At 41.5% G+C, this 23,717-nt stretch overlaps 1 protein-coding gene across 1 annotated transcript in view; it reads right to left on the bottom strand.

The window, feature by feature from the left end:
* Window positions 1-11,014: 11,014 nt before the first annotated feature.
* Window positions 11,015-23,717, bottom strand: part of LOC136874802 (probable glutamate receptor) — a 152,945-nt gene continuing 140,242 nt past the window's right edge. The window contains exons 9-10 of the mRNA XM_067148474.2: window positions 17,465-17,718; window positions 11,015-11,622 (exon numbers count right to left, since the gene is read on the bottom strand). Coding sequence (XP_067004575.2) covers window positions 11,379-11,622; window positions 17,465-17,718 — 498 coding nt within the window. The 3' untranslated portion in view covers window positions 11,015-11,378. The remainder of the gene's footprint in view (window positions 11,623-17,464; window positions 17,719-23,717) is intronic.

The raw sequence follows: 23,717 nt of genomic DNA, 5'->3' as shown, positions 1-23,717 counted from the left end.
CAGAGGTGTTCCTGAGCCGGAGTTTACGTGCGATAGGGTGGCCAGTTCCTTTCCGCTCCTCCATTCCCTTACCCCCACCAACAGCGCGTGGTAACCCATCCAACTCCTGACCACGCCAAATGTTGCTTAACTTCGAAGATATTTATTCCAGCCGGCACCGTGGTGTAGGGGTAGCGTGCCTGCCTCTTAACCGGAGGCCTCGGGCTCGATTCCCGGCCGGGTCAGGGATTTTTACCAGGACCTGAGGGCTGGTTCGAGGTCCACTCAGCCTACGTCATTAGAATTGCGGAGCTATCTGACGGTGAGATAGCGGCCCTGGTCTCTAAAGCCAAGAATAACGGCCGAGAGGATTCGTTGTGCTAACCACACGACACCTCGTAATCTGCAGACCTTTGGGCTGAGCAGCGGTCACTAGATAGGCCAAGGCTCTTCAAGGGCTGTAGTACCATTGGGGGGGGGGGTTCATTATTTATTCCTAAAAATTACAATCATTTTCTTAATCGTCCAATGCAAAGTACTGTCGATCTCTATTACATTTTCGTCTGATTGCCGACTGGAACCCCGTTCATCACTGAATTTTATTGTTGGTGCATTTGTAATTAATTTTCTTTGTTTACTCCAGTTTTCCGAACGCAAAGGACACACTAAACGTTTCTTACGATGTGCCCCCATGATGCCATGTCCGGTCGACTAGATAAGCAGTTTGCCTTTTCTACCACTACGAGCGCTAATGTGAGTCAATGATGATGACAGTAGACTGATAAACTGATGATTGTTCACTGGAAACTCGCCCATATCCCGTCGATTAGATTTACAGTTTCCCTCTTTCTACCACTACGAGCGCTAATGTGAGTCAATACAGAGTTTCACTTAACAGCTAACTAACACGTTATACAGTACAAACACCCGACGAAGACAGCCAAAAGGAGCTATTAAGTATTCCCATTAATTAGTGAAATACAGGACTGGAGAAGCAAGTAAGAAAGTGGGTTTGTAAGAGTCATTTAAGGGCTATAAAAAGATTAACGCACAGGGCGAATACAATTTGAATCACATACTTAGAACAAGGAATAGGGCACAAAATAAATAAGTGCGCTCCAGAATAATAGTCAACAGTATTGTAATCATACTGTATACAACAGGTAAAATAGGGGAGTTATTTCTTCACTGAGCATAGTCCATCAGTATCTTCCACGTTACTCAGAATCTCAGTAACAATAATACAAATGTCCAGTAATTATTACGAATAGCTATATAAGACCAAAAGAAGAAGAACGAGGAAATGACAATCCCACATAGGTTACAAATTAAATATGGTGTAGAGTTCCTGCTAGCTTTAGAAACTGTCGGGAACTGTAGTAGTTCATATAGAGAACAAACTTCCGGAAATAAATGTGCTCGCTGATAAACAGGTGAATAAGCTTGTACCACTTATAAATAGGATTAAAGTTTTTGCTGCAATTAATGGAACGGCACTGCACTGAAGGAACATTCCACAACTTAGATTTATATACACAGTAGGCTGTACGTTTAACCGGCGGACTGAATTATTCACTCAAGATTTGAAAGCAACATTTCCGTTGTCTGTATTAATTATATAAATTCATCATAATCACAATCGAAGATCAAATGTGAAGCTCCAGGGTAGTGACAGCAAAGTTAATAGAGCCACGGATTTATCCCGCAGAATATAAACACATTCAAGTTCCATTTTAATTTCCGCTGAAAGGAAAACAAAGAAAGAAATTGAGAGTCGAACTTACCTCAGAGCTGGAAGCAGTTAACAGTTAGCGCTAGGGATATGCCACTCGATCGCCTGCTCGAGCACACTGGAGTGCTGACGGCACGAACTGGTGTGTCGAGCTTTTTCGAGCAAGATCGAGAAGCACAGGATTCCCTCATGACGTAGGCGTGTATGCGCTCTAAGCAGGACGTGTGTGTTGTGACTCGAGGAATATTTCCGTCTTCACTCATTCTCTTTGGTCTTCACATTCCAGCATTACATTGTAGTAGAGTAATTAGCGATCATTATACAGAAGTACGGACGTACCACAAGTCGTAGTGGACGCATCAGTTTATTAAACTCATATATGCACAAAATAAATTGTTGTTATCAAATTTAACTGACTGCTCGACATGAGGATGAGCTCTGCATAGTGATGAAACTTCTGTGGTTTTCCTGTCGTTATTTGGTCGTTACATCAGTTTATGGTTCTTCTGATCATTGGATGTATCATTTTAATAACACATTCTTTTCAGTTTTATTATAGTGCTATGATACTATTTCTCCTACACGAAGACGTGTTTATTGGTATGACGGGACCTTCTTCTTCTTAATCTATTTGCCCTCCAGGGTCGGTTTTTACCTCGGATCCCGCGAGGGATCCCACCTCTATCGCCTCAAGGGCAGTGTCCTGGAGCTTCAGACTCTAGGTCTGGGATACAACTGGGGAGGGTAACCAGTAACTCGCCCAGGCGGCCCCACCTGCTATGCTGAACAGGGGCCTTACGGGGGGATGGGAAGATTGGAAGGGATAGACAAGGAAGAGGGAAGAAGCGGCCGCGGCATTTGCCTGGAAGAGAAGTGGGAAACCACAGAAAACAACTTTTAGGATGGCTGAGGTGGGAATCGAACCCACCTGTACTCAGTTGACCTCCCGAGGCTGAGTGGACCCCGTTCCAGCCCTCGTACCACTTTTCAAATTTCGTGGCAGAGCCGGGAATCGAACCCGGGCCTCCGGGTGTGGCAGCTAATCACACTAACCACGACACCACAGAGGCGGACTATGACGGGACCTTCGATATTTAATTTGTACCCATTCAGTTTATAATAATTTTGCTGCCGTATATGCTAATTAGGAAAAGGGACAGGAGGGAGAAGAGCAGTAACAATAATAGTAAGAAGAAGAAAATCTGAACAGAACTGAAGTCTTGAGTCCGATAGGATATAACTGAACTTTCAGGATATTTTAAATTACATCTCACAATCTGTAGATGCTGCATGTTGCGAAAATGCATCAATGGACACATAGGACTTGTATTATGTTCTTGTAATTCTAGTGGATTAGTAATTGATAATTCAATATATTTCGATATAAACTTATTTTATTACCACGAACATGCGGTATTTGACATCAAAGAGCAAAGAAGATCGCCACCAGTGCTGGATTAAGGTGCTTGGGGGCCCTGGGCTATTTAAAAATGTGGGGCCCCTTCTTCATAACATCACGTAAGACTAGCATACTGAAGTCGTTATAGAACTACTTCCACTTAAATTGATGAATAGGGAAGTGTTGAAACATACCACAGATTTTCTCTATTTTTCATGTTAATATTTCATAATGCCAAAACATATTTTACATTTGTCTCATCATCACTATCAAATCGACATACAAAACAGAACTTACGTTTTTTGGCACCACTAGGATATTTTCTATCCATTTTACAAGAAGATTACAGTTGTAACTTACAAATGGTTTAATAATCAGAGGTGAACTGGAAGTTCTCTTCCTGATGCAAAGATATAGTATAGCATGCGTATCCCACCGTGCTTCCCCTGTCCCCTCCCGCTCACTTCCTAGATCTCTTCCCACTTTTCCCCTCTGCCCGTACTCCCAAGCTGCCAGACTTAAACTTTCGTCAACAATAACCTTTACAATAACTACAGTGCGTAAGTTGCGAGGATTCGTGTCTCCAGACGGTAATTAATTCTAGCAGTGATGAACTACTAACGCGGACAGCCGGTAAGAAGTAAGGAAGAGTGCGTGTTTAATATTTTGCGAGCGTAAATGTTCATATACATGCATGGAGGTGGAGCAGCAGGCCTTTTATACAATTTTAGGTTCGGCCAAGGGCTGGGGCCTCTTGGCACGCGGGGCCCGGGGCTGTAGCCCCTTTAGCCCCCCTCTTAATCCGGCCCTGATCGCCACGCAACTGATTTATTGCAAGGAAATCACTCATAGGTGGCGGGCCATACTCCTGCTCTAGTACTGCTCGACCTGCATCGAGCTATGACGTCATCAGCTCGAGCTGCGCTCAAGCCCATCCCTAGTTGGCGCTTTAGAGGTCGGATCGCCAGTCGCTGCTAGCACATTCGTACGTGATGAAGCAGCGCGCACACTATGGGGTGTCCATACACTGAACCACACGGTGACGTAACGCAAGGTAGGTCAAGATACCACACAAACGAAGTCTGGTTCAACATTTAAACGGACTGACCAAAAAATCGAATGAGGCACGGCTGCAAGTTTCGGCGTAGAATACCTACCGTTTGATAGGCATTGTCGAAATATCTAATCAGTGTGGGTTTGAAATGTTATTGTTGACATTGTTAGTTCTTCGTTCGAAGAAATGTACTCATCTTAAGTCATTGATTTCCAAATTAGTTTCTATCAGTCAGGCAGTAGATGTGCTCGGCTGGGGCTCCAACTGCACAAAGTTCCCACTTTAACATGCCATTTGACGCTCGATTCTCTAGAATGCGTTTTCGATTATTTTGAAGCCATCTATTGTCCATATGTCGCTACATTTTCTTTTTCTGTCCTTCTTTCTTTCTCAATCTGCTTACCCTCCAGGGTTGGTTTTTCCCTCCGACACAGCGAGGGATCCCACCTCTACCACCTCAAGGGCAGTATTCTGGAAAGTGAAACTTTGGTCCGGGGGATACAGCTAGGGAGGACCAGTACCTCGTCCAGGTGGCCTCACCTGCTATACTGAACAGGGGCCTTGTAGGAGAATGGGAAGATTGTAAGGGATAGACAAGAAAAAGGGATGGAAGTGGCCATGGCCGTAAGTTAGGTACCGGCATTTGCCTTGAGGAGAAGTGGAAAACTACGAAAAATCACTTCGAGGAAAGCTGAGGTTGATCTCGCAAGGATGAGTGGACCACGTTGCAGCCCTTGTATCATTTTTTTTAAATTTCGTGGTAGAGCCGAGAATCGAACAGAGTCCTCCGGCGATGGCAGCTAATTACGCTAACGACGACACCACAGAGGCGGACGTCGCAACATTTTACGTAAAAGAATTTCTTTTCGTCACTCTTCGCACCTCAGTTTTTCTCAACCGTTCTCTATTTGTTTGTTTTTTTTTTTTTTTTTTTTTGCCATAGAATTCACTAAGAGGAATCAAACACTTCACATTAGGTGCTGGCTGCCTCAGTGAATCAGTGGTAGAGTGTCAGCCTCCGGATCCCAAGACACGGGGTTCACAGAGATTGTGAAAATTTTGAAGGGCGTTAAAACGTCCATGCGACACTCCATGTCGTATGGTGTCGGCATGCAAAAGATCTCTGGTGACACATTTGGTGTTTACCCGACAAAATGCTTTGCAACTCAGCCATAGACGCCCGGTTTACTTTGCCATTTAGTGGGCCTAGAGTAAAACGGAACATCAAAATTGACGAGCAGACAGCCAGGTGGCATCAAATCAAAATCCTTACAGTGAAATATTGAACACTGTCATCACACACATATTATCTAGAAATAATTTAAATCTTAAAACGTTGATGTTTTTGTAGCCCTCGCCGGCCCAAGGAACTTATTATAGACATACTCTATATCCAAATATGTCGCGAAATATTTCTATTTAAGGTATAGGTTCCACTGGTCATCAGTCTTAATTTTGGAGATAAATCTCTCGGGTGCATACTAAAGAACCTTTCCGTAATTTGACTGGAGGCAGAAGACTTGAAGTAAGACATTACTCAGAATGTTCACTGATATTTACCGTGACGGGGATTCAAACAAAGATTTTCATGATACTAATCTCCCGTTACAACACGCTGACAAATGAGGACACTTCGAAAATAAAACATTCGAATTTCGTATTCTTAACTACTGTTTATTTATTGGTATCCAAGAAAACAATGTATGTCCTATATAGCTGACAGAAAGAGCTTTATGTTCCAGATGTGCTCATTCCGTATTCTGCACTGCGGTACCAGCTGTGTATTCTCAGCCTTATGGCATCTTCCATTTCGTTTTCAGCCGTCTAACATCTTAGTAACTCCCATAGATTTTAAGTGAGAAATTTACCGCTCCACCACGCCCAGACAAGAGTACCAATAACATTGTTCCCTTAATCTGGCATATGTACTCGGTACGACGTATATTTTCACACCTGAACCATATTTGAATCGGTTATTTATGAACGGAAGTAATTCAAATGGTCAACTCTTGGGAAATAGAAATAGAAAAACCTAAATCTTACCACGAATCATTGATGAAAACTTTACGGCCATGAAAATTTTCCGCTATATACTCGGCGAGTTTTAACAATGAACGTTTGTGCCTCAGCTATTCAGTGTATTAACAGAAGCATATGAATATTTTTGAAGAATACGTGACTTACGCATTTTCATAAATATACCTGCAGATTTTTCTTGAACATTATTGAGATAATATCAGATTTACCACTATTCTCTAGTGTTGATATATTTGGTGAATTTTATCAATAGACGTTTTTACCTCAGCTATTTAGTTTAATAACAAAAGCACGTGAACATTTTTAGTAATACTTATGCCTTTTCATAAATAAACTGTAAGGTTAATATAATTGGAATCCATAATGCTGCACCGTCAGTTAACTTATCAGTGTTTCCCTACACATTACAATACATTTCATAGTATATACACCTACCAACAAGAAAAAAATAAAACAACTGTACCTGATACGCTGGAAGTTAAATATTCATTGACCCTGGTGATTATGAAGAGGCTCCAGTGCGTCCATCGAAGTTCCTACGACTCTGCGTGTTACAAATATAAAGGCGTGTGTCAAAAAGTACGGTGAATGGACCGATATCGCAATGACAACGTGTCGCAACACTGCACAAATGCGCAAGTGAATAGAGAGACATCTCGAGAAGCGCGGAGCTGAAGCAGGTTAGTCTGCTGCGGCCAATCGGATGTAGTACGTGTGACGACTTGTGTTAAAATACAATGGAGCAACGCATAATCATCAAGTTTTGTTACAAATTGGGAAAAAACGTGACGGTAACGAATGCGATGTTGGAGCAAGTGTACGGAACGGAAGCTATGAGAAGAAAATGTGTTTACGACTCGTTTAAACGTTTTCGGGAGGAACTGGAAACTCTTGATGATGCGCCACGTCCGTTCTGTTTACGGCTTGTCCTCTTGAATTCCAACTTTATCTTCATATTATGATCTTTTCTACTGTTTCTTCACAGTATCCATTTACTGAAACGAAATACATTCGGACTATTATTAGAAGTATTCCCGGACAATGTGTATGCATGTTCGACATCGCCTCGACAGTTTTCGTATTTGCGCAACAATCCATTGTTTGGGGGTATCCTGGCACTTCTGCTGGACAACTGCCTACAGTTCGTCGTTGGAGGTAAACTATCCTTTCGTAACCTCGTTCATTACGTGATCAATAGGACAAAATACAGCGGGTATGGCGGATGGGACAGCACGGTGTACTCTACAGCACGCAGGATGGCAATGACCTGCCGACTACAGTAAAGCCGCGTAATGGTTCAGTAATACATACGCATATCTACACGAATGACGCAACATTGTTCTACCTGTGCGAAGTAGCGGCGTCATCTGGTGCCCATTGACGGCTCTATACAATGTCTTCCCTAAAACACTGGGCCCGTATCTCAAACTGCTACTTTTCTGGAGATATGAACGGAATGTCAATCAATTTTGAACGCCGCAATAAAACTCCATCTAAGCTAATTCGTCTACTACAAGATGCCATTCCACGCAATGCTTCCACTGACAGCCTAGAAAATACCGTTTAGTTGAGCATCTCCTACCGTTATTCCAAATGTTTCCAGCACAAAGATTGCAATATTTTCGTAACACTTTCATTTTGCGGGAAATCACCCAGAACAAACCGTGCTAGCAGTCATAACGGAACTCTTGTGGACCGTTTCCAAGGCTTAGTAGACTATTTACATATTATGTCGGTTGAACATTGAACGAGCCGCCAGATGTCATTAATAAACCGATAGTTAAGGCATGGACTACCAACGTGTTTGCTCACTGTTCAAAAGTCGTCTTCCTCGTCCAGAATGTGTCTTGCGATCTTGCGATGGTGAGTTGGATATTTCACATCAGATCCAGCGACGCAATTACGTAATGCACTATGTCAAATAAGGATTATAAAATTAACTTCACGCAATAAAAAGAAGAATGGTCGAAGTAATGTAGAAGTTCCTCCTGGTGTTATGTACACAGGAATATCATTTAGGATGACTTTTCATTTTGTTGCCGTTGTTGCAAGCACGTCTCGTCAACGCTAGTCAACAATAATAGGCCTACTATTATTTTAACATTAGAAAAACCGACGGGGAAAAGTTGTCGAGGTTTTTGTTCTTCTCACACTGGAGACATAATTACATTTTTCATATAACTGTAAAATGTATACTTTTAATTATTTATGGAATTTTTAAGTAGAAAGTTTAACCATTTAAATTGAAATTTAAGACTTTCAGAAAGGCTTACCTAGAAGCACCACCGTTCCAAATATTTCCATTAAAGATTGCAGGGGTTAATTCAAATAAACAGACAATAATTATTGATGTTGGGAAATATTTTTTATTATTATTTTTCTTGCGTTGTTCTATACAACAGATCCAAGTACGGAGTTCATATTGTCGATCAGGTGACTCAAAAGTATAGTGTAAATACTGCTGCCCACAGATTGCCATTACATACCTTCAGGAATATTCTTGGTCTAGTAATTAATTATTAGGTGATGCACCAAGAACTTACCAACAGCTGCATTACAAGATGTAATTTCTGTTAAATCTTCCGGTGAACTAGTCAAAGGGAACAATGTAAAAATAAATATTTCCGAAGAGGGTGAATAATTTTTGGAATATGACACCGACATAGAGCCATTTGGAAATGAGAGAAAACGGAAGATACGGTACACAAAATTCGTCAAAACTGCAATCAAGAGAAGCATTCAAAACGATGCCTAAGCAATAAGTGTGTTGGGCAGAAAGAAAAGAGATGAATATGTTCCAAATATGAAATTGCGTGATAGGTTTTCTCACCACATGTAGTGTATTTGCAATAATAACAGTTTGAACATGATGTTGTTTTAAGGGGCCTAACATCGAAGGTCATCGGTCCCATGTAAAATATTATTTATCAATAAAGCTCAATTGTTTTAACTAAACGATGACCGACGTCTTATGCCTGGAACATATATATATATATATATATATATTTTTTTTTGCTAGGGGCTTTACATCGCACCGACACAGATAGGTCTTATGGCGACGATGGGATAGGAAAGACCTAGGAGTTGGAAGGAAGCGGCCGTGGCCTTAATTAAGGTACAGCCCCAGCATTTGCCTGGTGTGAAAACGGGAAACCACGGAAAACCATCTTCAGGGCTGCCGATAGTGGGATTCGACCCTACTATCTCCCGGATGCAAGCTCACAGCCGCGCGCCTCTACGCGCACGGCCAACTCGCCCGGTCTGGAACATATTTGTCCCATTGGTCCTCGTAAAGGGTCGCTATTGTTAGCGGTTTTTTTTTTTTTTTCCTAAAGGCGACAATAGACGGCGCGTGGCTCGTTCAAGGTACATGATATCGCACGTTAACCGTTCGGTTTAGAAAAATAAATGCAAGGAACTACATGGCGCTGCATATAGCGGCGATAGATTTGCCTTGGGTCGTGAAGATGACGTATAGTCAGTGGTCGCCAAACGCCAATGTGGACAACAGGGACTATGTTGTTACCTATTTAGTTATATCACGTGGACATTTTTTACTGTTAAAAAAGAAATGACAGCGGAGTCGGTGGTAGATGACTTCTGTTTTAAGAAGCAGAGCAAGGTAAGCTCGTAACTATCGCATTTTACATTGGAATACAGAATGAGGATTACGTAAGTTCGAGGAATAATGGGTACAGCAAAAGTAATCAGTCATCGAGCAAATATAATTGTTTTAAGATAGGAATTCCTCGACCTGGCCCGGAAACGAACCCGGGGACCTGAGGACCGAAGGCCAAGACACTGACCACTCATCCATCGAGCTGGACTACTCCCTTGCACAAAGAGCATGAAATAAATGCTTGATATGCACGTGGAAACACTTGGAAATACGCATACTGGCTACTTCAACAAGCACGAATCCCGTCCAGCTGACAGAGCGGTGCCGAGTCTCCTTGAGGTTCCTCCAAGGCAACTCAATGGACCTGGTTCGCCGGAGTATGATCCGTGCGACGTGTGACCAAGTACATGGGACGTTTCAACACGATTTTCTAATGACTCAGTTATAGCGTAATATTCAATGTCCGTTGTGATTTTAACGTCATCCCTGCCGTGAAGAAAGTCCAAGAGCAGTAAGTTTGGACTAGTTTTTTATTATTTAAAATCAATCATCAGTACGCTTGGACCAAACAAGTGACCCCGTTTAAACCAATAATTTCACTAGTGATAGCGTAGGAGAAGTCAATGACATGTACCTTCCATAACTGACATAAGATTCCTGGACTATATCTTAATAAGAAACGTCCAAGGAAACTCCACCTTCCCATCATATTTGTGGGCTGCTCAACCTTCACATGATCCGCATACTACGAATGCCCAGATATTTTCTCTACAATAGTGAATCCTACCATACCAATCCAAGTGATAAAATCATTCCTTTTATTAACAACTTGCTTTACGTCGCACCGACACAGATAGGTCTTATAGTGACGATGGGATAGGAAAGGCCTAGTAGTGGGGTGGAATCGGCCTTGGCCTTATTTAACGTACAGCCTGGTGTGGCTGGTGTGAAAATGAAAGATCACGGAAAACCATCTTCAGGGCTACCGACGGTTTGGCTCCAACCCACTATATCTCGGATGCAAGCTCACAACTGCGGGGCCTTAACCGCACGGCCAACTCGCCCGGTATAAAACCATTCCAAACTACAGTATGTTACCCACAAAGTTAACCTCTTTTAAGAGAGGCAAACGAAATATTATAATAAATAAAAACCAGATAAATACTGAACAAAGTTAATTCCTATTTGCTGAAATAAACGCCTACAATATATTAAATGTGCTACCATGTCTAATCATGTGTAATCTTGAGATTTTATTTTATTTTTGAACATTTTTCAAGGTTTCGAACATATTATTTAACCATGTCTTGAATATGCCTGTGCAAAATGGAAAGGGAAATGTTCTTTTGTTCCGAACGTTCTGATTATAGTTGTCCAAATGATTTGTCTCGTCCTGGTCCAAGCGGCCGGTAATTAGTGGAAATTAGTCCAAATGTGATGTACCCGTCCACTACAGCTTTCGAGTGGCCCGTCATTTTCTTGAGCAAAACAGCAGAAAGAATCGCTATTTGAAGTGGAAGTCTTAAGATGAAACGTGATACTGTAATCGATATGTTTTCTATGTAATAAATTTGATCTGGTTGTGCCGACGTAGCTCCGCCTTCTTGAGCCAGATTCTCACTCTTCTCTCCACACCCATGATGACGATGGCGATCAGTGCTCCAAAGAGCAGAGCCACAAGGATGGGGGCCACATCGCCAAGGTCAACCCTTGTCAGGTCGTTAGGAACCTCGGGCAACTTCTTGGGTCTGGCATCGTTCAGCAGCTTCTGCAAGGTGCCGCTCTTCCTCATTCTGTTGAGACTGCAACAAAAAAATTACGTTGGGTAGATAATACATTATTTATGTAACACAAGTTTTGGTGGTGGTGATAATAATTGTTTGAGAGGAGTTACAACTGAACAACCACCCTCAATTGTTAAGGTACCGAATCTAAATGAAAATTAAATTGTCCTTCAAGCTAAGAATATACACTGACTGACAGAGCAAATGCAACACCAAGAAGGAGTGGTCAGAACTTTATGCCAATTGCAGGGTAGACTGACGTCACTGAGGTATGCTCATGATGTGAAATGCGCCGCTGTGCTGCGCACGTAGCGAACGATAAATGGGACACGGCGTTGGCGAATGGCCCACTTCGTACCGTGATTTCTCAGCCGACAGTCATTGTAGAACGTGTTGTCGTGTGCCACAGGACGTCGGCGTGGAGAAAGGTCAAATCCGGCAGTAACTGTGGAGCGCCCTACCGCTAGACAACGCGGCATCATGGTTTGGGGCGCTATTGCGTATGATTCCACGTCACCTCTAGTGCGTATTCAAGGCACGTAAAATGCCCACCGCTACGTGCCGCATGCGCTGCGGCCGGTGGCACTCCCGTACCTTTAGGGGCTGCCCAATGCTCTGTTTCAGCAGGATAATGTCCGCCCACACACTGCTCGCATCTCCCAACAGGCTCTACGAGGTGTACAGATGCTTCCGTGGCCAGCGTACTCTCCGGATCTCTCACCAATCGAACACGTGTGGGATCTCATTGGACACCGTTTGCAAACTCTGCCCCAGCCTCGCACGGACGACCAACTGTGGCAAATGGTTGACAGAGAATGGAGAACCATCCCCCAGGACACCATCCGCACTCTTATTGACTCTGTACCTCGACGTGTTTCTGCGTGCATCGCCGCTCGCGGTGGTCCTACATCCTACTGAGTCGATGCCGTGCGCATTGTGTAACCTGCATATCGGTTTGAAATAAACATCAATTATTCGTCCGTGCCGTCTCTGTTTTTTCCCCAACTTTCATCCCTTTCGAACCACTCCTTCATGGTGTTGCATTTGCTCTGTCAGTCAGTGTATATGAATGTGTTACTCCGGGGGAAAAGAGGATTTGATTTGCAAGTTCTAGGAATTTGTGTAGAGTAACGGTTCTCATCATTACATCTGATGGGAGGTGTGAAAAGGACGTCCGTTCTCGAATAGCCCAGGCTAAAGACGCCTGTTGACCTCCAAGGAAATATCCCTACCAGTAAGAAAGCATTTCATTAAGAGCTTCATTTGTAGAATTGCGACCTATGGCTCTGAAACCTGGACTCTATTAAAGGCTGATAAGAAAAGAATAGATACATTCAAAATGTGGTGCTGGCGTCGAATGTTACGAATACTCTGGACTCACAGGCTAACAAATGAAGAAGTTTTTAAGAGAGATGAAGAAACCGCCAGTGTAGAGAAAATGATCGCGAAAAGAAGTAGTTGGATACGTCATTTACTCCGGCATTCATCATGGTGCACCACACTGCTTGAAGGGAAACTGGAAGGAAAGACTAGAAGAGGACGACCAAGAGCAGGGTTCCTCGATGGCATTAAAGGGTGTCGTCCATATCAGCTAATCAAGCAGCTGGAAGGTCGTTAGACGAGGACAGTCATGCTACCCACCAACCATCAGATTGAGGAGAACGAGAGAGAGAGAGAGAGAACGGTTCTTAAAGGGTGTGGCCCCGAATTGCTTCGCTGTGCCGCAATGAAAACAGTATATTAGAAAAAAGTGAACTCACAAATATAAGCATATGTATTCAATGTTTTACAGCAAAAATGTAATAGACCGGGCGAGTTGGCCGTGCGGTTAGGGTTGCGCAACTGTGAGCTTGCATCCGGGAGATACTGGGTTCGAATCCCACTGTCGGCAGCCCTGGCTTTCCGTGGTTTCCCATTTTCACACCAAGCAAATGCTGGGGCTGTACCTTAATGAAGGCCACGGCCGCTCCCTTCCCACTCCTAGCCCTTTCCTATCCCATCGTCGCCATAAGACCCATCTGCGTCGATGCGACGTAAAACAACTTGTAAAAGTTGTAATAGAAACTGAAATAAAAACTTTTCATCAGTTATTGTTGCAACCGAGTTGGAAATATGAGGTTGTTTATTGTTCAAATCTGGAAACAGTTCCAGACAAACACATCTATACGTCTTAATCTACAAAAATAAATATCTTCCATTTCGTATGTTAATGCTGATCAGTACCGAAAATCCCTGCTCACAGAGATACGTTGTTGAAAACTGAAGTAGTATATACAGGGCATGAGAGACCGGCATGTTTCTCGAGCGTTCTAGTGGTTTTTGTATTTTCCACTAGGATTCATAATATATCGGGAATGTTCCCTAGAGTTTGAAATCATTCCAAAGCTGGTCGAATGTGCCACAATATTCCACAGGGCACAGCAGTGTGCCGCGAATCAAAGCAATTTCAGACTTCCGGTCTTGGGTAATAGTTTACAACCTGTTGTTGGCCGCCATCGTCCAAATGTACGCAAGGTTTAGACTGAACTCTAGAAACAGTGATAGACGCGTTGTACAAGGAAATGGAACCAATCGAGAAATTCTCTCTCTATCTCTCTAACTCCATGGCTAAATGGTTAGCATGCTAGCCTTTGGTCACAGGGCTCCCGGATTCGATTCCCAGCAGGGTCGGGAATTTTAACCATCATTGGTTAATTTCACTGGCACGGGGGCTGGGTGTATGTGTCGTCTTCATCAACAGTTCATCCTCATCACGACGCGCAGGTCCCTACGGGAGTCAAATCAAAAGACCTGCATCTGGCGAGCCGAACTTGTACTCGGACACTCGCGGCACTAAAAGGCATACGCCATTTCTCTCATTCCTGAGGATCGTAATGCTACACGACCCCCTTCGTGAAGGACGTATATGCTGCTCTTCCTTGTGCTTTCCTCCACAACCAGGGACACTCCGTTGTAATGGAGCTCTTCTCAGAGATCTTTCAGGAATGTGGCTGAAGATCATAAGTTTTTCTATATTTTCACCTTCTTTACGGGAAAAATGACCAAATAGATTTTCTAAATTCAAAGTTACTTATGATATTATAGTCTATCACGAATCTGGTGTCCCCATATTTCCATGCGTACAACTGAGAAATATGTGTTAACAGTAATTCCTTGACAAAGATATTGTTTTTAACAGAAGTAGCTACTCCTCCACTTGCATGATTTACGTTAGTTCTGTTTTTTTTTTTTTTTGGTAAAGACTTTGGCAGCAAAGTCTGTATACGTTCTTGACACTAAGTGTATTTTGCAAAACTCGTGCCTCTCTTAGGTTTCTTAGAAGTGTGGTTTATCTTGCGGTTTTCAATTTACTCAGTAGAGGTCAGTATGGATTTGTTGCTATTATGAGGATTTGGATTAATTGTTTCACTATTAACTAGTGATATTGGTCTTTTACAGCCAGGAAAAGTCACAGTTGTAGGCGTAGAGGTGCAGGAATTATCCTATCTATTTGATTTTCGGAGCAGGGAAGACCATTACAATTCTGGCTCGGTACTGAGCCACGGTTGGTCAGTAAAGTGGCTTGTTGTAGGGTACATCTTCTGGGAGGGAGTTAGAAGTACCGATGCCATTTTTGGGGTTATCGACCTCTGACTTTTGTGAATTACGATATTTTGGAGTTCGTTGAAGAAATTCTGAGGTTAAGGTTGCAAATTTGACGAAGGTCTTGATGGGAGGAGGATTAATCGTTTGGAACTAAGAATATTATTAGGACAACATTTGGGCAGGTGTCCTTCGGTACTACAAAGAAAACAACTGGGCGAGTGAAAAAATAATGAAACGGCACATGGCTCTTAGCGCCGGGAGTGTCCGAGGACAAGTGCGGCTCGCCAGATGCAGGACTTTCGATTTGACTCCCGTAGGCGACCTGTGGGTCGTGATGAGGATGAAATGATAATAAAGGCGGCACATACACCCAGCCCCCGTGCCACCGAAATTAACCCATTATGATTAAAATTCCCGAGCCTGCCGAGAATCGAACCCGGTAAGGTGATAGGTAAATCCAGTATTTAGTACCATCATATTCAATATGGAGGGATTCGGTAAATTTATCAGTCTTCATTTTGAGTATACGTTTGTCTTAGGAAGCTTAAAATGCGGGGGAATCCTGGAATTGACAATCCTGCTCTAATTGGGGTAATCCTAGGCATGATTCTCACAACGAGTTTTAACAATTCCTCTTCGATAACATAGTTTGGGGTCACATGAGAGACGTTTGATAATATAATATGCTTGTTCTTGGTTAGGAGGGTACGTTGTTTATTAAAATCTTGGGGTTTGTCAGTATCAGATCTTCAACGGCTTTCTTACTACACAGAGAGATTCATATCCTTCCATTCGATAAACATGAAACAAAGCGAATGTTGCTAGCGTTAGCATATTTCCCTATAGCTAGCACATAATCTTTAATACTGACCTCATCACGAGATTTGATTGCAATAGCTTTTTCTTTGGAGGGATACGATTGTATTGCAGCAGAATACCTTAACTTTGAATTACGTTCTTTACTAGTTGTGACAGTCATTATTTGGTTGCCTGATGGCCTGTTAGGATGCGGAGTGTTATTTGCGGTGTTATGATGATTCGTTGGGTTACGTGGTGCCTGTTGAGATAAAATATCAGTTATTTATTCATTCTTGAGTCAACAAAGGGTTTTAGGTTATCTGTATAATTTATCATTTCGCACAAGGACCACGGATATGTCAGATTGATAACTTACAAGAGTGTATTAGGTGATCCAAATATTTAGTTCTGGTTTCTTATAAACTACTGTAACACTTATGAACCTCCATAAGTAGCAAACCTTGAACAAGAAAATTACTCACGAACATCATCAGTCACAGCCTTCTTGATCCTCAAATCATAACTTGTTTTAGGTCTGTCCTGATAAATTGACAATTTTCATTGTCGTTAGTTTACCAGATGGCAGTGGCGGCGCGTTCTATATGTTCAGTGGTTCAGTGAACCCCCTAGAAATAGATAAGTCTAGGTAAAATGATTTGTCAGAGCCTATTCCTTAAATTTGCTCTGTATATCAGCGCGCGTAGTGGTATTTTTGACATCAACACTCGGTTGCTCTCCGGAACCATCGAAGAGGTTCAATTTCAGGACTGAACGCGCGGGGCCGTGAGACGTAAGGAGGGTGCGCTGGGCGAGGGGCTGTGAGGAGCAGGGAAAACATAGCCCAGGAATCGCTGGCAACTGGACCAGCGATGCACACGAGTTACATCGAGCAGTTCCGAAATTAGCCGAAGCATTGTCAGAGCGCGCGGTTAAAATTTGCCGTATGTGGTAGGTTTTGAAGGGAATTTAATTTGGCGAATTTGCCTTTCTGATGTAATTAACCGCAATGAGCCAGAATATTTTGCTAACTACGGTTTGTATAGCATCAATAGGCGTAAGTAGCCTAAGTTTATGTAACCAAATGACACTTTTCATTAGTAATACGTGTTTTATGAAAAGTAAACAGCAAAATACGTCAAAAAATAAATAACAGTAGTCTGCCTAACACGTTCTGGAAGAAGTTATTCCTACGAAAGCAACGTCTTCAAAATGAGGGGAAATTGGATCAGCTTAAAGTAATTGCACCTCATATCCTCTGACTTTCATTCTTCATTGTTTTGGTAACTTCTTCGAGCTGTAGCGGGTGTCTCTGCAAAGCAAAGTCATGTTTCTAATCAAGCAATGTCACTATTTTACATCTATGTAAACATCAAGTAACAATAATAATCTGAACACGTTATTTTCCACAGCAGTGAACCCCCAGACGTTTTATCCACGCGCCGCCACTGCCAGATGGAGGGCGATATAAAGTACTTACTTGTGGTTGATGAGTCCCTTGTAGGGGGTGGTCTTGCTCAGAATAAGGGCCATTCCCGTGGAAATACCGAAACCAGGCAACGTTATCATGTCACAGGAAGTTTCCCTGTTGAGTAGTACCGCGTAGTCTATTGGGGCCATGAACGCGTATTTAGTTGTACACACCCTCTGGAATCCTTCCAGCAAAGACTTGGGCCACAGACTGCGGTTTCTTCTGAACAGGGCAAGTCGGTGAATGGTAGCGTCATTGGAAATCTGCCGAAATGTAAAACACCATTTTATTAAAAGATTTTCACGAACACCTAGAACATTCAATGTACTCATTGTAAGACATAAACGAAGAATGAACCAATGAATTTCGTCCGTGTTAACGAGAGTATTTAATCTGAATTTATCGTAACAAAGCAACAACTAACGATCTCTCTCGGGTTGTCATAGCGATCGGTATCGCCAACTGCAGAACTAAAGAACAGGCTAGACTGGCACCAAAAAGAAGCCAAATTTCACCTTAAGGAGACTATTTTGTGTCATCGATGTGCCTTCGCGACAACATCAATAATAACAATAATAATAATAATAACGCACAGCCTGCTTGAAAAAGTGGCAATTAAGGAAAGGATGATTATCAGAAAAATTCTTGGTCCCACCCTCAAAGATAGTATTTACAGACTTCAGAACAACTTGAAATATATACCCACACTGAAAAGATATCAAGCGTCATCCGGAAAAGAAGGATAATATTTTACGCTTACTTCTTCAGATTTCCAGCTGAAAGAATCTGTAAACATTTGTTATCCTCAAAAAAGGCTTTCACGGCCGCAGATCTTATAATCACAGCAATAGAACCAGCTTTTGGGTGGTTAGGCCGTGGGGCATAATGCAGAGTTTCGTCCAGACGTGCCATTTGGACTCATCAGCTGGAATGGCACGGAGAAATCTTTTCTCCTTTAGCAGGTTAGCAAACTTGATTTGCTAACTCGGCGGGGCCACACAGTTTGGTCTGCCACTGCTACGCAGAGTCCTGGAGGGGCGTGCCATTCCAGCTGATGAGTCCAAATGGCACGTCTGGACGAAACTCTGCATTATGCCCCACGGCCTAACCACCCAAAAGCTGGTTCTATTGCTGTGATTATTTGTTATCCTGTTTCTGAAGTCACAAAACGATTCCTCCTTGATTGGTGGAGATCGATAAATATCTTTTAAAGTATGGTATCTCAGAAACAGACACTCAACTCCGAGCACCAGTCAAACAGAAACATAGACGGGTTCACCAAGAAGAAGTCTCAGCTCGACTGAAGCATGTCCATTCTGAGGCATGGAAGAAAGCGCACTCCGAAAGGATGAAAATCTGGTGGGCCCACAAGAAGACAAACGGTTGAGATCTCGCAGTCCTTAGTGGCCCTAACGACTAATAATAATAATAATAATAATAATAATAATAATAATAATAATAATAATAATAATTGTACCGGAGGTACACCTACTCCGTACATTCAAACTAAGCGCTTTTTAGAAGGTCATCCTTAATATGAATAGTGTAACTCATTTCGGAAGAAGTTTGAACGTTTATAGTCAGATGTCTCTACTGCCCATTTAGGTGCCTCTGGTGGGAAGATGAATAATTAATTTTCTAAGAAATTTGCAGTTTCGAGGTTTTCAGAACTGAAGGGTTGTAAATTCTTTTTTGTGTTTTTAGATTACCAACACTGCTATTCTTCCCTTCTTCTTCTAAATATTCGACCAATCAGGATTTGTTTATATTTATTTGATTATCCAATGGCATTTGTGGGTGTGTCCAGAGCTTCGGCCTAGATAATTCTGGAACCTTCCTCTCCGCTATAATAGCTGGGACATTTTGGGCCATGTTGTCCTTCGATCGCTCCAGTCAAGAGATTTAGGGTGTGCTCATATAGGAGGCAGACGTGCTTGCCTCGTCCATCTCCGGAAGGCCCACCAACTCAAGGTAAAAGCAGACATCTTTTAATCATGTAATAGTCTCAGAAAGCTAACTCGAGAGGAAGGTTTCAAAAAGTTATTTCTTAATGTAATCTTGCATTGTAAATTTTCATCTGGTCTAATAGTCTAACTTAGGGAATAAAGAGTGTGAACCTTCTTTACCCTTCAGCTTGGTATTGAGGTGACTATGATTTCGTAAACTTTAAAATATTCCTTTTTGTAATTTAAAACTTTCTCTCCGTCTAGTCACCGCGTAGTATAGGCTTAGCCTATGTAAACTTCGGGCCATAAGCCCACATGGGATTTTAAGTATTTTCATGTGAATTTCAAAGGAGTGCAAGTGTTTGCCACCTAACATTTTGATTTTCGGCCAATAACTTTAACCATTCTTTTTCACTAAGGCCATGTAGAATAGGCACTTATTGCCTCTGTTGATGTTTAACTATTTTAATGTAACTCAGACTGTCGAGCGAATAAAACAGTGGAAGCTGGTTGTTGTTAATCTAATGTAAAAATTGAATTGTGCCTTTGAAAGGCTGGAATCTTGTCAATTTTGGAGAGTAGTCTCCTAGGTAATTATGTGGAGCAAAGATGCTCTGTCGAAAGTTGTAAATTTTGGAGCCCAGTCTCGTGACTTGTAATATTGATTGGAGCAGTACTGCTCTTGGTAATAGTGTAACGTTTGAGCTATCTAACTCATCTCTTAAAAATCTTTATGTCTTTTGTACCTGATTTGAATAACTATTTGTATAAGAGCTGAAGAGTTCCCCTTTTGACTATCCAAATATTATTTGTTTAACGAAATTTAAAATCTAAAAAAACAAGTAAAGAAATAACATTTCGAATTTAGAGCTATACATTGAAATTTGATCTTTTCTCTATCCACCCATTCAAGCCCGCAACTTCTTACACCTCTGTAAACCACGGAAAAATCCGTAACCACAATAATAATAATAATAATAAATAATAATAATAATAATAATAATAATAATAATAATAATAATAATTTGGAATGAAAACTGAAAGAACACAAACTGTCACCCATAACATTGAGAAGAAAGAACAGAGGTGTTGAAATAAACTGTCTAGCATTTCCAGATGATTCTGTCATACTTTCAGAAATCCTCAAAAATGCAGCAATACAAGTCAATCTCTTGGAAGGATTAGCCAACAGAACAGGTTTAAGAATTTCTGTAGAAAAAGCAAATTTATGACAAATATAAAAAAATGCTCCGGAATTTCAAATAACAGAAATTGGTCGCATAAGAAAGATAAAGAAATTTAGATATTTGAGAGAAACAATTCAGAAAATGGTTTGGAAAAGTTCGCTGTAGAAGAAAGGATACACAATATGGAAAGAGCATACAGTATAACTAGGAATATCTGTAACAAAAAGTGTTTATCTAAAAACCTCAAAATACAGTACAACACTACATCGCAGTAGTTAAACCGGAATGCCTAGACGCCAGTAAATTTTTGTACTGAATTATAAGCTGATAAAATTAGAAGTACTGAAAAAAAAATTATACGGAAAATACTCGGTCCGCTAAGAACTACAGACCTCTGGAAATCAAGAAGTAATAATGAAATATACCGGAGCATAGAACACATAACAGAAGCAATGCTGAAGAAGCAGTTTATATTTTTTTAGGACATTTATACAGAATGGCTGTCAACAGGTTAACCAAGAAGTCAACAACAACCTGGATACATGAAGTCAAGAAAGATTTGGAAAAAACAGTATAAGAGAAGAAGAAGCGACAGAGAGAGATTTTTAGGAAGAAAGTGTTAAAAGTGGACGAATTCCAAGGTCAGGAGGGAAAGAAAGAGGCTCAAAATGACCGAGGTGAGGAATAGGAGACGTAGTGAATAGATAATATAATATAATATAATAAAATATAATATAATATAATATAATATAATATAATATAATATAATATAATATAATATAATATAATATAATATAATATAATATAATATAATATAATATAATATAATATAATATACATCTGTTATTATTATTATTATTATTATTATTATTATTATTATTATTATTATTATTATTATTATTATTATTATTATTATTATTATTATTATTATTATTGTACGAGGGGTACACCTTCCCCACCTATTTAAACTGCGCGCCTTCTCTAAGGCCATCTAGGTCAAAAGACGTGAACTGGACTACTTTCGTCTTCTACAGGTGGATGTCTCTACCATCGATTTAGTTGCTCCCTCTTCTAGACTTAAGATTAACTACTGGATAGAGTAATATTTATTTTTGGAGTTGGTAAACCCTTCTTTTCTGAGGATTGTTTTGTTTATGTAGGTACCGAAGTTGTCAACACTTCAGCTGATTTCTCCTCGATTGTAATCTACCTATCAGATACTTGGAAATATGTTCTCTAGCCATTTAAAATCGGGGGTGTGTGCAGGAATCTAACCTATCAGCAAAGAGTTCTGGAAGCTTCCCGTTATGGTACTATAAAGCCAGGGCACTTTGGGGCCGTCTCGCCTGAATCGCTCCAGTGCTTGGGAGTGCGACTTGACGGAGGCCGAAGAGAGGCAGGGGCGAGGCCTGCGTGAGGAAGATCCAGTGGCACAGAATTTACCTAGACATGTGATAGCTCCTGCGGGTAATTTGAGGGGAACGTTACATCCTCTTTTCTTTTAATTTAATTTTGTATAGTGGTAGTTTTCAATGTAGAATTTTCGGCGAAGTCTGAGGACTCTCGTTCTATTCCCTACCGGGAAATATGTATTGTAAGGGAATAAAGAGTGATGGCCCTGTGTTGTTTCCCATTCATCCTTGCATTGGGTGACTCTAGTTTCTGAAACTTCTAAATTTCGTAAATCTTGTCTCGGCCTTAAGGGTTCCTCCTTTAGTCACACCTTGTAGTACAGGATTAGCCTCTGTATCATCGAGTCATAAACCCACTTAGGGTTTTAACAATTTCTACAGGGAGTGCAGGTGTTGCGCCTGCATGCAGTTTGTTTATGGCCGGCTATATGCTACCATTCTTTTTCATTTAGGTCACGTAGTATGGGCAATTATGTATGTTCAGTCTTCAGCCCTAAGGCTGGTTGGATCCTCAACAGCTAAGCCATCAGGTGTCATAGGTGGCCTAGGCGTTACTGAAGAGACGTACTAGGCAGTTTCCCGTCGCTTTCCTCACCGAGCCAGAAGATGCTATTACATATCAGTCTGCAAAGCCCACTGAAATGCATGCACCAACCGACACTATGAGCAACATTTTCACACAATTCATAGCAGGGACTGGCTGCACAAGGAATGGCATTACCGAGCTCGATAGCTGCAGTCACTTAAGTGCGGCCAGTATCCAGTAATCGGGAGATAGTGGGTTCGAGCCCCGCTGTCGACAGCCCTGAAGATGGTTTTCCGTGGTTTCCCATTTTCACACCAAGCAAATGCCGGGGCTGTACCTTAATCACTTCCTTCCACTTCCTAGGCCTTTCCTATCCCATCGTCGTCATAAGACCTATCTGTGTCGGTGCGACGTAAAGCAAATCGCAAAAAAAAAAAGGAATGACATTACTAGCATCGCTCATACATGTCACTTTCATATCCTCAAAGCCAACGGTAAGACAGAGACAGATCAATGGAGGTAACAAATTGCTCTAGCCTATACAAGAATACATAGTGCACTGTAAACACTAGGTCCTGCCAGCAAAGGCATATGGACAATTATGCCCCCTGTTAATTCGGTAACTGTTTCTGCGTCTTGGTTCCATTTCGGAACAATGCTTAATGTTGTTGTAATTGTGGAATAATTGATGAACACTCTAAAGTGAGGTCACCCGATGGGTCTCCTAGTGTAATTTCTGTGTATCAAAGGAGACTGACTGCCTCTGCGGGGCTAGACTATAGTTTCTCGAAGCTCAGACTCCTGAGTAGTGTACCTTCTTGGTGTATCGTGCTCTTGTAATATATTATACCTGTCAAGAGCAATAATGCTCTTTTCTATATAAATTAACTGCCTGGTAATTATCACTAGATTTTGTGCCTGATTTTCGGACTTCCAAGTCCCCGATATTGTCAGAGCTGATGACCTCATCGATATCTTGTTATGTTGTTTGTTATTCATTCAGATTTTTCTATCTCTTAATTTTCAAATAGAACAAAGGAAAGGTAAGAAATAAGATTTCCAAATTGGTTGTGTTAAGTTCTGCTCTAGTTAATTCCTTCTCAAGCCAATCGACACAGGCGCTTCTTGTCTCCTTTTGAACCACGGAAACTCCGTAACAAGTGGTAGCAGAGCGTGGTTGAATGGACCTGG

This window comes from Anabrus simplex, chromosome 5, assembly GCF_040414725.1.
Source record: "Anabrus simplex isolate iqAnaSimp1 chromosome 5, ASM4041472v1, whole genome shotgun sequence".
NCBI classification, from domain to species: Eukaryota; Metazoa; Arthropoda; class Insecta; order Orthoptera; family Tettigoniidae; genus Anabrus; species Anabrus simplex.
This window is presented reverse-complemented; position numbering and strand designations above follow the sequence as displayed.